Here is a 14,920-nt window from a genome sequence, read left to right on the forward strand (position 1 = left end):
GATTGGGAAAGGAGAGGTGAGATTGAGTGAGGAAGGAGGGGGGATTGAGCAAGGGAGGAATGAGGGGGGATTGATGAGGGAGGAGACGGAGGGATTGAGTGTGAGAGGAGAGTGGGGGGATTGAGCAAGAGAGGAGATTGAGAGAGAGAAGAGGGGGATTGAGAAATGAGGAGGGATTGAGCGAGAGGGAAGGAGTTATTAGCGAGAGGGAAGGAGTTATTAGCGAAAGGGAAGGAGTTATTAGCGAGAGGGAAGGAGTTATTAGCGAAAGGGAAGGAGTTATTAGCGAGAGGGGAGGAGGAATGATCGAGCAAGAGTGATGTGTGGAGGGGGGAAATTGAAAGAGGAGGAGGGGGTTGAGCGATAGAAGAGGGGGGATTGAGCGAGGGAGGAGGGGATAGAGTGAGAGGGGATTGAGCAAGGGAGAGGGGGGATTGAGCAGGAGAGAAGAGGGGATTGAGCGACAGAGGAGAGAGGGGGAATTGAGAGTGGAGAGGAGGATTGAGAGAGTAGAGGGGGGATTGATCGAGAGAGGATATGAGGGATTGAGTGAGGAAGGAGGAGGGGATTGAGCCAGGGAGGAGAGTGTGGGGATTTAGAAGAGAGTGGGGGGATTGAGATACAGGAGAGGGGGGTTGAGAACGGAGGAGGAATTAAGCAAGAAAGGAAAGGGTGGGCTTGAGGGATAGAGGAGAGAGGGGGATGGAGCAAGAGAGGAAAGAATGATTGAGAGAGGAGAGGGGGGATTCAGTGAGAAAGGAGAGGGCGGATTGAGCGAGCAAGAGATGAGGATGGAGGGGAATTGAGGGATGAAGAGGGATTGAGCGAGAGAGGAGGAGGGGAGATTGAGCGAGCGAGAGAGTTGGTAGAATTGAGAAAGAGAGGAGGAGGGGGGGATTGAGCAAGAGAGGGGGAGGGGGGATTGAGCAAAAGGTGGAGAGGGTGAGCCAGGGGGATTAAGCAAGATGTAGGGGCTGAATGCGACATGGGGGACTGAGTGAGGGTTGAGGGGTTTGTGCGAGAGGTGGGGTTGAGTGAGAGGTTGTCATGAGAGAGGTGGGGGGGGGTGACCAAAAGGTGAAGAGGTGAGCGCGAGGTGGGGGCTTGAGCGAGAGGTGTGGGGGTTGAGCGAGAGGTGGAGGTTGTGAGCGAGAGGTGTAGGGGTTGAGAGAGAGGTGGTGATTGAGAAGAGGTGTGGGGGTTGAGCGAGAGGTGTGGGGGTTGAGCGAGAGGTGGAGGTTGTGAGCGAGAGGTGTAGGGGTTGAGAGAGAGGTGGGGATTGAGAAGAGGTGTGGGGGTGAGCGAAAGGTGTGGGGGTTGAGCGAGAGGTGAAGGTGGTGAGCGAGAGGTGGGGGGATAGAACAAGAGGTGGGCAGGATTGCGAGAGAAGGGGCATGTGCGGAGAGGGTTTTGAGAGAAAGAGGGGAGGTTGACTGAGAGAGGGGGTTAAGAAAGGGGAGCCTGAGAGGGAGGGGGCTAGGCGGTGGGTGAATTGAGAGTGGAGGTCTAAGAGGAGGGAAGTGGGGGGATTGAGTTAGAGGGGGTATAAGAAGAGGGGGGAGAGAGGGAATAAAGAGTGGGGTTGAGGAAGGGGGATTGATAGAGGAGAGAGAGGAAAGTGAGAAAGGGGGGGAAGTGAGCGATTAGAGGGAAGGGGAACGTGCAAAAGGGAGGGAAGAAAAGAGAGTGAGGGGGAGAGAAATACATGGGGAAGGAGAGAGGGAAGAAAGGGGTGAGAAATGGAGAGTGATTGAGGGGGGGAGTGGAGAGACTTGCAGGGCTGCCGACACAGGGGGGCCCAAGTGGAAACTGTAGCCCTGGGCCCCAGGAAAGCAGTCGGCGGCCCTCATTGCAGTAGTCCAAGCGTGAGGACACAAAGGCAAAAAACAGTGTATGAAGATTCTCTGGGGGAATCGTGCTTAATCCTGGCTAGGTTCCTCAGATTAAAGAATGAGGATGTGATCACGGTGGACATCTGATGTTTAAATGTCAAGCCCCAAGCAAGGATAACAGCAAGAGTCCTCCCACAGGCTCCTCTATTGAATGGGTTATAGGGTCAATTCCACACAGGAGCAAAGTGACAGTGACCTGTTAAATGGGTAAGGAGACAGTCCCATGTAGAAGGAAAGTGACATAGTGACATGGTTAAAAGGATCAGTCCAACACAAGCGCAAAGTGACCTAATGACAGTGATATGTTTAATAAGTTATAATGACAGTGACATGTTAAATAAGTTATAGGCAGAGCTACAGTAGGTGCAAAGTGACCTAATGAGTATTGCATTTTAAGCGATCAGTCCAATGTACGAGCAAATTGCGCTAATAGCAGTGACGTTTAATGGGTTAAATGGGCAGATCACGTCAATGATCTCATAAGAATGATGTTTAATCGATTATAGGGAGCAAAGTGACCTACTGACAGTGATTAAATACGAATCGCTGTACATACAACGCCCTTTACTTTGCAGGAAGGGAATGTGTTAACACCAGGCCTTCAGCTCTAACTAAACATGACAGGCAAGGCGTTGCATCTCTGAGCACTTTCCCCGTTCCACCGTAACCCCGGCCTGCGGGTTTATGGTAAGGGTGGGACAGGCTTTGGCAGGAGATGTGCAAATCATTTCTGTTTTCATACAGTTAATGCTGTTTATATAACTCAGCTGGTTTTTAAAGGAAATTATTTTTTTTTAAACTACCAAAAAAAACATATTTTCCACTTAAAAATAAACAAACTTTCCTGCCCCGAAATGGTCATTTGTTAGTGTGGTGTGACTTTATATGAAGCGATTTGCATGTCGTTTTACCCTTCAATATACGATTAAATCTGATCCCCTTTCTTTTACCTATAGTTCTCTAGATAAAGAAATACCCCTTTGCCTTCCTTATAGCTCCAGTTCCAATGTTCTCCTTCCCATATAGCCCTAGTTTCTGTATAAATCCCAGTCCCTTCTCCTTTATCCCCAGTTTCTAAAACACATCCCTTCTTGCCCCATAAAGGGGGGGGGGACTTAAAAGTAGTCCAGGGCTGTTCCAATCCCCTATTATCAGCCCGCTGTCTATATGTTTTTCCTTTGCAAATAACAGGTTTAGCAGTACCTCCGGACTAACACAGAGGGCAGCTCACAGTCTGTGTGATTCAGGCTTCCATTTCTAACACCCTATAAATCCAGCATGCTCCGGGACGCGGAGGGCGGGGGGATCGAACTGCCAGCAAATATATTTTCCTTCCCTTTGATTAAAAACCTCCGTCGCTTCCTGGTGGAGTTGGCAAAATTTAGGGGGTTTTAATGGCTTTAACCCCCGCAGGGCTCGCCATTAAAACACAGTAAACTTGCTTAATTATAAGACATAATGAAACCCAGGCATGTTCATTATCAGTGTAAAGAGATACTCTGCATCATTATACAGCGCAGTGTGTTCATTATCAGTGTATAGATACTCGGCATCATTATACAGCACATATTGTTTATTATCAGTGTAAAGAGATACTCGTCATCATTATTCAGCGCAGTGTATTCATTATCAGTACAGTATAAAGAGATTCTCTGCATCATTATACAGCGCAGCGTATTATCAGAGTGGGATAGGAGCAGTTACAGAGTGTGGTTATATGTAGTAATAGGAGGAGTTATGGGGATGGGTTGTACGGGACTATATGGGATGCTATAGGGACCCGTTATAAGGGGCAATATGAGGAGTGGTTAAATGTCATAATAGGAGGAGTTAGAGGGTGGGGTTGAATGGGGGTATATAGGGTGTTATAGGGACAGGTTATATACAATAATAAGAGAAGTTATAGGGAGCGGTTATATGGGAGCAGTAGGAGGAGTTATAGGGAGCCAATATGTGAGACTATCCGTGCTCGTGCTTTCCCATGTGTTTAAATAGAACTACACATCTCTTGCTGCCGTCCGCTGGAAAACTCCACAATCTCCTATAACGTGAGCCCCCCTAAGGGAGCTCACAATGCAACAAAACAAAAAGGAGCACTGAGATGCAGTATATCATTTTACAGACCCAAACAGTCCAACGTTAGGACAGGACATAACATCAAGAATAATATGGCAATAAAATAAACTTACAACCAACTGAAAGGTGCGCGGGCATCTCCTGACGAAGCACGCAGTGCGAAACGCATAGAGCTCACGAGGGGCTGCTACGTGAGTCATTATTGGTGGAGAGGCAGATCAGTAGGAGAGAGGAACGTACAGCTGGCGGAGTTCCATGGGTCCGGACCTGGTACCTCTGCTTCTGCGGCTACACCTCTGGATCTCCCGGTCACCTACTCGCACCTTTTTGTTGGGTGTACGTTTATTTCATTGCCATATTATTCTTGATGTTATGTCCAGTCCTATCATGGGACTGTTTCACTGAATAAAATGATATACTGCATCTGAGTGCCACTTTTCCGCTTCTTTTTGCGTTATAGGGAGCGGTTACATGGGGCAATTTGAAGGAGTTATAGGGAGCAGTTACATGGGGCAATAGGAGGAGTTATAGGGAGCGGTTATATGGAGGCAATAGGAGGAGTTATAGGGACCGGTTACATGGGGCAATTTGGAGGAGTTATAGGGAGCAGTTACATGGGGCAATAGGAGGAGTTATAGGGAGCGGTTATATGGAGGCAATAGGAGGAGTTATAGGGACCGGTTACATGGGGCAATTTGGAGGAGTTATAGGGAGCAGTTACATGGGGCAATAGGAGGAGTTATAGGGCGCGTATATGTGGAGGCAATAGGAGGAGTTATAGGGAGCAGTTACATGGGGCAATTTGGAGGAGTTATAGGGAGCAGTTACATGGGGCAATAGGAGGAGTTATAGGGAGCGGTTATATGGAGGCAATAGGAGGAGTTATAGGGAGCAGTTACATGGGGCAATTTGGAGGAGTTATAGGGAGCGGTTATATGGAGGCAATAGGAGGAGTTATACGGAGCGGTTATATGGAGGCAATAGGAGGAGTTATAGGGAGCGGTTATATGGAGGCAATAGGAGGAGTTATAGGGAGCGGTTATATGGAGGCAATAGGAGGAGTTATAGGGAGCGGTTATATGGAGGCAATAGGAGGAGTTATAGGGAGCGGTTATATGGAGGCAATAGTTAAACAAGTTTTGATAGTTAAATCATGGAAACATTTTTAAATGTCAAACGAAGAAAAGAAAAGTGATTTTATCTCTTTAATCTGATTATCAGGAACTTTCTGTAAGTTTTTTTTATACTGTATTGTTCGCTGTTTGTTTATTTAAGGCTTTTTAATCCTTTAATTTGAACGTTCCCAGACAGTGAATCAGCCGCTGCCCAGAAATGATGTACTTTTGCCCTTTAAATTAAAATAAACAGAGGCAAAACCTCTGTATAGGGCAGGGCGATTCCCCCGTCAGAGCCTGTACTCGATGTATGGGGTAATGTCTCGCAATCCAGCGGAGGAGAAACAAGATTTCTCAATCCCATTCTCGTTTTTATTTAGTTTTTTTGATAGGGTTAAACTGTTCCCCTGGAGTGGGTTGCTGGCTTTGTGCTTCTGTCCCAGCTAACGGTGTGTAATGCAGCAGGGTGAAGATAGGGGTATAACATAGATTGTAAGCTCCCCGGGGCAGGGATCCCCTTTCCTATCGTCTGATCTTCTTTGTTGCACTTTTTGTACTATAATTCCCTGTACTGTATGGTGTCCCTTGTAAAGCGCTAAGTACAGCTGTGGGCGCTACATAAATAAAGCTATACATACATAACAGGAATTGTGAGCTAATAAAAGTGACTATTGGCCCTTAAAGATGTCATTGTCATTATTGTATTGTATGTCTTTATTTGTATAGCGCCATTAATGTACATAGCGCGTCACAGTAGTAATACATGTTGTAATCGTATAAATAACAAATAATATAAATAACAGGTCATGGGAATAAGTGCTTCAGACATAAAAGTAACATTAAGGAAGAGGAGTCCCTGCTCCGAGGAGCTTACAGTCTAATTGATTAGGTCACTTTGGAGAGATAGTTAGATACACAGACACCCAGTCATATAGATATAAAGTTTGATATAGTAATGATAAAGGACAGTTAGGAGCACATACACATTCGGTAAACCTGCCTTATCGATACAAACAAAGCCCCTATTAAACATCTTATCCTACCAGAAAGGGCTTAACTCCTTTGTGCAGCAACACGCCTCTGGAGGAGAAGAGGTTAAGGATGCCAGAGAAGGCGTTACATGGCTGAGGGGGGAACTAAAGAGGAGCGCAATGGGAACAGCAAGCGGAGAGGGCTTGTTTATCAAGCGTCTGCATGAAGTCAAAGTCTCCATTTAAAGCTCCCCTGGACCCCCTCCCCTCTCTGTTTACTCATCCACCGTCAACACAGCTCCTGTCAAGAGGCTTCTCGTGTGTGTGTGTGTGTGTGTGTGTGTGTGTGTGTGTGTGTGTGTGTGTGTGTGTGTGTGTGTGTGTGTGTGTGATATATGATATATATATATCTATACATGTATACGGTTCTGCAGAGGCACTCCATAATTTCTTTCATTTACTTTGTTGGAGTGCAGCTATATCCAACGGTGTCCAGTAGGTCTGGGCAATATATACAAAATATCTATCGATATATAGGCACTCCGCTTAGTGTAATAGTTCTTTATGTATCTGACGTTTCGGTTCCCATTGCAATCTTTCTCAAGGATGTGAGAGGTTCCAATGGGAACCAAAACGTTGAGATATATATATATATATATATATATATATATATATATATATATAGTGGTTGACAAATCACCCAAAAATCTACTCGCCGAACCAAAATATCTACTCGCCACCTAGTCCCGCCCCCAATCCCGCCCTGCATGGTGTCGGCCATGAGGAGGTCGCCATGGGGTCAAATCCAGTCGCCACGGGCCTGTATTTTAATGGATTTGTTGAACACTGTATATATATATATATATATATATATATTTTATATATATATATATACACACATACATACATACACACGTATATATATGTGTGTGTTTGTGTATAATGTAAGACAAAGACGCTATAAAAGTCCTATTGTATTGGAATATACAATGGAGGCTGCATCCTATAAACTGAGACACGGACCCAATAAGTCCGTTTATAGGACTATTACAGCACAGAGACAGCTGCTTGTGTCCTGAGATGCGTTCAGTCCTATCTGCGGTTACAGGATCGTCCTTGTTTTCTTTTTTCATACCAGAAATATTTACCCTGGGTTGTGTCATCTCAACGCCTCCCTGATCCCTGGGAGTTCTTGTGCACCCCTTAACCCTTTTACTGCCAGAGGGACCAGCAATGCATTGCTGGCCCCTCTGCCAGCGAAGCGATTATCAGTTGCTGCATATAACTGCTCCTATTGCCCCATATAACCACTCTTTATAACTCCTTCTATTGCCCCAATATAACCGCTCCCTATAACTCCTCCCCTTGCCTCATAACTACTCCATATACCTCCTCCTATTGCCCGCATATAACTGCTCCATATACCTCCTATTGTCCCATATAACTGCTCCATATACCTCCTCCTATTGCCCCATATAACTGATCCCTATAACTCCTCCTACTGCCCATATAACTCCTCCTATTGCCCCATATAATTGCTCACTATATCGCCTCCTATTGCCCCATATAACCTCTCCCTATAACTCCTCCTATTGCCCCATATAATCACACCTTATAACGCCTCCTATTGCCCCATATAACCACTCCCTATAACTCATCCTATTGCCCCATATAACAACCCCCTATAACTTCTCCTATTGCCACATATAACTCCTCCCTACAACTTCTTTCTCGATATAACTGCCCCCTATAACTCCTCCTGTAGCGCCCTATAACCGCCCCTATAACTCATCCTATTGCCCCATATAACCGCCCCTATAAGCCATCCTATTACCCCACATAACCGCCCCCTATAACTCTTATTGCCCCACATAACCACCCCCTATAACTCCTCCAATTGCCCCATATAACCGCCCCTATAACTCGTCCTGTTGCTCCCTATAACCACTCCCTATACCTCTTACTCCATATAACCACCCTTATCTCATCCTATTGCCCCTATAAGCCATCCTATTACCCCACATAACCACCCCCTATAACTCTTATTGCCCCACATAACCACCCCCTATAACTCCTCCAATTGCCCCATATAACCGCCCCTATAAGCCATCCTATTACCCCACATAACTGCCCCCTATAACTCTTATTGCCCCACATAACCACCCCCTATAACTCCTCCAATTGCCCCATATAACCGCCCATATAACTCCTCCTATTGCCCCACATAACAACCCCCTAAACGTCTCCTATTGCCACATATAACTCCTCCCTATAACGTCTATTTCTCTTTATAACTGCCCCCTATAGCTCCTCCTATTGCCCCATATAACCGCCCCCTGTAACTCCTGCGCTCTGTGTAATTAGATTTCTCTCCTGTTTAATCAGGGAGAGGAAGTTTGTAATTAGAATCAGCTGCAGGACCCCTTTCCCCCTTCCCTCCCTCTGACCGTTGCCCTCTGCCCATGGAGAACTCCTGAGTCTGCCTGGCCCTGGGGTTATCCCACACATTGAGAAGAGACTCCTGATTACTCTGTCATTATTTAACCCCTTTCACTGCCGGAGATGGGGGGCACGTGATGGGGAGAAGAGGGGACAAACGGAAGGATTTCTCCATAGAAATCCTCTTTACTTCCCACATAGCCCCAGTCCCTATTAAAACAAAATTGTCTTCTCCTATAGCCCCAGTCATATTAAAAGAAAAACTTGTCTTCTCCTACTGTATAGCCAGTCCCTATAGAAATCCCCTATTTCCCCCCGTATATATCCTAGTAACCCACTAAATCAATTCCCTTTACTTCCCCTATAACTCCAATCCGAATAAGAAATCCCCTTTACTTTTCCTAGTGCCCCAGTCCCTATTGAACCCCCATACTTTCCCTATAGCCCTAGCCCCTATATAAACCCCATCTACGTCCCCTATATAGACTAAGCCCCTATAAACATCACCTCGTCACAGGTTATAGGGGCACCACGTCCCCTTTTTTTTTCTCAGGCCAAAGGCAGAACCAGTCCCAACATGTCCAGGAAACCTTTCTCTTGGCAAATACCGATCGGTAAATAAAACTTTAAAGGTTTTTTTTGCCACACACGGAGAAGACTTCGGCTGCACCCTATTAAAAAAAAAAGTACGACTGAAAGGAGATGTAAAAGAAATCCTGAAACCCCATTACAATGACAGCTAAAGAACATGCCAACCTTATAAAGAAAAGGGGATCTGACTTATTAAATCCTAATGTATGTATGTATGTGTGTGTATGTGTGTATGTGTGTATGTATGTATGTATGTATGTATGTATGTATGTATGTATGTATGTATGTATGTGTGTATGTATATATATATATATATGTATGTGTGTGTGTATGTGTGTATGTGTGTATGTATGTATGTGTGTATGTATGTATGTGTGTATGTATGTGTGTGTGTATGTATGTACTGTATGTATGTACTGTATGTATGTATGGGCTAGCCTATAAGTAGATATAGGATCGTCTTTTAGGGAGACGAGCCGCAGAGCTGACAATCTAATGCACGCACAATACAGGGAGAGGAGCAGCAGAGCTGACAATCTAATACACGCACAATACAGGGAGAGGAGCCGCAGAGCTGACAATCTAATACACGCACAATACAGGGAGAGGAGCCGCAGAGCTGACAATCTAATACACACACAATACAGGGAGAGGAGCAGCAGAGCTGACAATCTAATACAAACAAAATACAGGGAGAGGAGCCGCAGAGCTGACAATCTAATACAGACAATACAGGGAGAGGAGCAGCAGAGCTGACAATCTAATACACGCACAATACAGGGACAGGAGCCGCGGAGCTGACAATCTAATACAGACAATACAGGGACAGGAGCAGCAGAGCTGACAATCTAATACAGACAATACAGGGAGAGGAGCAGCAGAGCTGGTCATCTAATACAGAGTGGAGCTGCAGAGCCGACAACATAATACAGTCACAATACAGAGAGGAGCAGCAGGGGGGCAGCTTAATGCAAAGGAAAACCTATAGGCGGAGCATCCCTCACTCCCTCCTCTCCCCCTCTCCTCCTGGTCCCCCCTTTCTCTCTCCCTCCTCCCTCCTAACCAGCAGGAACCTTTGTGCAGACAAACTGGTGCGTCTCTCTCTCTATTTCTCCCTCTCTCTCTCTGTATTTCTCTCTCTCGCTCAGCATTCAACCTCTCTCTACCAGACAACACTATCAGTCTGTCCTCATCATCCTACAGATTTTGTTTTGGGATTAAATGCCCCATTCCCCTCAATTTTCCAACAACTGCAGAAATTGCAGTTTTTAGCCTAAGATAATGCACTGAAATTAGATTTTTGGGGGGGAAGGGAGGGGGGTATTAGTGTGTCTCTTTCTCTCGTTTTCCCTTTAAAAACAAGTGAAATTCACTTTTTTTTTGCCGTTGAATTGTAGGATTTTTACAGATTTACAGATTTTTTTTTGTCGTTGTTAGAAATTAAGTTCCCCCCCCCCCCCAGGAAAAATAGATTCTGTAAATAAAAATGTAGTTTTAACAGCAACATTTATTTTTAGTGCAAATAGCCGGTTTTTTTTTCACTGTCAAAATCGACTATTTTGGGGATTTCTGCTGTAAAATTATTCTGATTTTTATTCATCTCATTCTTTTTTTTTTCACGAGAAATGTATATTTTTTGGCAGTCAAAATAGCAGTTTGGGTAACATTTCTCTACTGGTTTCCAGTGAAAGTAAAGTTTTCTGTTTGAATTAAAATCGTGTTTCTTTGCTGTAAAATAGCCAATTGTAGTTTTTTTTTATGATTTAAAGGTATACAGACCCCTTGCCATGGATATACCAGGGGGTCCTGTATACTGTATGTTTTTACTCCTTCTCCACACAAGCCACATCTCTTCAAATGAAGCCAGCCAAGGTAAGAGATAAACTCTCTCTGTACTGTACTCATCATCATATCATCATACGCTGCAGCATGTAACATTGCAGCTATTGCCCCTCAGAGCTTACGCTTTAACGCTGCTCTTAGAACGGTTGTGTGTTAAATAAACGGATACATCCTGTATTGTTGGGAAACAAATTGGCTTTATTTGTAATATAATCATTAATTATGTATGTATGTATACAGTATATAAGACATTTGCAAATATATATATATATATATATATATATATATATATTACACATCTATATATTTATATATATATATATATATATATATTGAAAGATATATATATATATTTGCAAATGTCTTATATACTACATACATACATACATACATACATAATTAATGATTATATTACAAATAAAGCCAATTTGACTCCCAACAATACAGGATGTATCCGTTTATTTAACACACAACATATATATATATATATATATATATATATATATATATATATATATATATACATATATATATATATATATATATATATATATATATATATATATATATATATATATATATATATGCCTCTCTCTCTATATATACATACACACATTTTAAGTTTATATATTTTTTCTAGCATAAAACTCCGTTTGCAGGTAATATAAACACATATACTGCTATGTGAATGTGTGCCTTATGATTATACATGTGTGTGTATAGATGCCTATATATATATATATATATATATATATATATATACATACACACACACACACACACACACACACACACACACACACACACACACACACACACACACACACACACACACACACACACACACACACACCACACACAAAAACATATGTGCCTTTGTATACAGAGTAGCATCTTGTGGGGGTTTCTTTAGGGTAGGAGGGAGGGGTTGACTGGAAGTTGAAGCTTTAGACTGTTTTATAAAGGAATAATGTTCAGTGCTGGGTTCCAGCGCGTTTAACACCTTAGGGGCATTTATTAAAGACTTTAAACTTCTTATGAACTGTGTCAGCAGAGAGGTTAATGCCCTGTCCCATGCAGTCTTGCCAAAATCAATTGCCATATAGATATCATATACATTTTACTTCCAAAATACTCTGGTCCCTATAGAAATCTCTATTGTTTCCCCTTTAGCCATAGTCCCCATAGAAACCCCCTTTACTTCCTCTATAGCCCCGGTCCCATTAGAAATCCCCTTTAATTTCTCCTTGTCACCCCTACCATAAACGGCACTGTCAAACCCTCATTTTTTTCCTATGAGGCCTCTGTTAGGGCTGATGTTGGTAGTCCCCTAATAAACTGACCTATAACTCAGCCCGGCTGTGGGATCAGCATCAGCGTTCTTACCTCATTTAGGGCTGACCCCTTAACAAGAGCAGTGTGCGCTGTATATTCTGTGGGGTTTGGAGTTGAATGTGAAAACCTAATAAACATCCTGTAATGTAAGATGGGCATTAACCATGGCAGGGTCAAGTTATAGGGATCAGCGTATTCATGTTATTGTATATATAGGACTGCGTGATAATATCATTATACAGCGCAGCGTGTTCATCATCAGTGTGTAGAGATACTCATCATTATTATACAGCGCAGTATGTTCATTACCAGTGTATAGATACTCAGCATCATTATACAATGCAGCATTTTCATTATCAGTGTGTAGAGATACTCTACATAATTATACAGTACAGCATGTTCATTATTAGTGTATAGTGATGTACTCATCATCATTATACAGTGCAGCATGTTCATTATCAGTGTATAGAGATACCCATCATCATTATAAGTGTATAGAGACTCAACATCGTTATACAACGCAGCATGGTCATTATCAGTGTATGGATACTCATTTCATTATACAGCGCAGCGTGTTCATTATCCGTGCATGGATACTCGGCATCATTATACAGCGCAGCATGTTCATTATCCGTGTATAGAGATAATAATACCGTTATTTCATATAACGCTTTTCTCCCAATGGGACTCATAGCACGTCACAATGACAGGGGATTGCGCCATACCTAGCACAGCACATAGGAATGTTACAGGCACAGTCCCTGCACAGGTGAGCTTACAATCCAATTTTGGTACCTAAGGCACAGGGAGATAAAGTAACTTGCCCAAGGTCTTTTAGCCTCAGTGTGGCCATTATCAGTGTATAGATAGATACTCAGCATAATTATACAGCGGGGTGTATTCATTATCGGTGTATAGATAGATACTCAGCATAATTATACAGCGGGGTGTATTCATTATCGGTGTATAGATAGATACTCAGCATAATTATACAGCGGGGTGTATTCATTATCGGTGCATAGGGATACTCAGAATCATTTTATACGCTGCCTGTTCATTTGCGCTGTATTTCTTTCTTTCTTTATAAAATGTTTTACCAGGTAGTAATACATTGAGAGTTACCTCTCGTTTTCAGGTATGTCCTGGGCACAGAGTTAAGATGACAAATGGTTACAAATACAAAGTTACATTAAGTGAGCAGGGTATACATTATATAGAAGACATTGCATGCTCAGTTACAGATAATATATATTATGAGCGTATGAAACAGTTACAGACCAGATTAAAATGTGTGACAGCCTTAGATTTGAAAGAACTTAGACTGGTGGCGGCTGTGAGAGTCTCCGGTAGGTTGTTCCAGTTTTGGGGTGCACGGTAAGAGGAGTATAGATACTCATTATTATACAGTGAGGCATGTTTATTATCAGTGTATAGGGATACTCAGCATTATTATACAGCGCAGCATGTTCATTGTGAATGTATAGAGATACTCTGCATCATTATACAGTACAGCATGTTCATTATCAGTGTGTAGATACTCCGCATGATTATGTAGCGCAATGTGGTAATTATCAGTGTATATACCCATCATCATTATACAGTGCGGCATGATCATTATCAGTAAATAGAGATACTCAGTATCTTTATATAGCACAGCATGTTTATTATCAGTGTACAATCATAGTCATTATAATTTATACAGTGCAGCATGTTCATTATCAGTGTATGGATACTCAGCATCATTATACAGTGTGGTGTGTTCATTATCAGTGTATAGAGGTACTCAGCATAATGATACAGTGCGGTGTGAACATTATCAGTGTGTAAAGATACTTAGCGCCATCCTGGTACTAACCATTGAAGTGGTTGCATGTGAATGCTGGGCTCAGCTGGCCCGTGGTGTGTTTTCTTGATGCTGTTATGAGTCCTCTTGTTATTTTTTGACATTTTTTAGCTATGACTCTGGATGTTTGAAGTGGGGGGTTGGGAGGGGGTGGGGGGGACTCAGTCCAGGCTTATAAGGCCGGAGGCAAGAGGTGTGGGGAGGGGCGAAATAAAATCCCTGCCTCGATAAAAGCCTGGGGTACGTCATGTAATTAAAAACAGCAACTAAGGAAAGGGACATGTGAAACAAAATTAACTATCATTCTCCAACGCAGCATTGTCAGTATCAGGATAGATACTCGGGATCATTATACAGTGCGACACTTTCATTATCGGTATATAGAGATGCGCATCATATATAGAGATGCTCAACATCATTGTATCACACAGCGTGTTTAACGGCAGCATATAGAGACACTCGGCATCATTATATCGCGCAGCATGTTCATTATTAGTGGATAGAGATACTCCACACCACTAGTCAAAGCAGCAGGTTTATTATCACTGTGTAGAAATACACAGCATTATTATGCATCGCAGCATGTTCATTATCAGTGTATAGAGATACTTGGCATCATTGTCCAGTGCAGCAAGTTTCTTATCAGTGTATGGTGATACTCTGCATCATTATACTGGTCAGTGTGTGAATTATCAGTGTATAGAGATACTGATCATCATGATACAGCGCTGCGTGTTCATTAACAACGTTTAGATACTCAGCATCATTATACAGCGCAGCGCGTTGATTATCAGTGTATAGATACTCTGTATCATT

General features: G+C 42.9%; 1 protein-coding gene across 5 annotated transcripts in view; it reads left to right on the forward strand.

The window, feature by feature from the left end:
* The first annotated feature begins 10,069 nt into the window (after window positions 1-10,069).
* Window positions 10,070-14,920, forward strand: part of SCUBE3 (signal peptide, CUB domain and EGF like domain containing 3) — a 56,626-nt gene continuing 51,775 nt past the window's right edge. For 2 of the 5 annotated variants that reach the window (XM_075614061.1, XM_075614062.1), the window contains exon 1: window positions 10,192-10,956. In XM_075614061.1, the coding sequence (XP_075470176.1) occupies window positions 10,872-10,956 (85 nt within the window). In that variant the 5' untranslated portion in view covers window positions 10,192-10,871. The other 3 variants (XM_075614059.1, XM_075614058.1, XM_075614060.1) reach the window with 3 other exon arrangements.

This window comes from Ascaphus truei, chromosome 9 (assembly GCF_040206685.1).
Source record: "Ascaphus truei isolate aAscTru1 chromosome 9, aAscTru1.hap1, whole genome shotgun sequence".
Classification (NCBI taxonomy): Eukaryota; Metazoa; Chordata; class Amphibia; order Anura; family Ascaphidae; genus Ascaphus; species Ascaphus truei.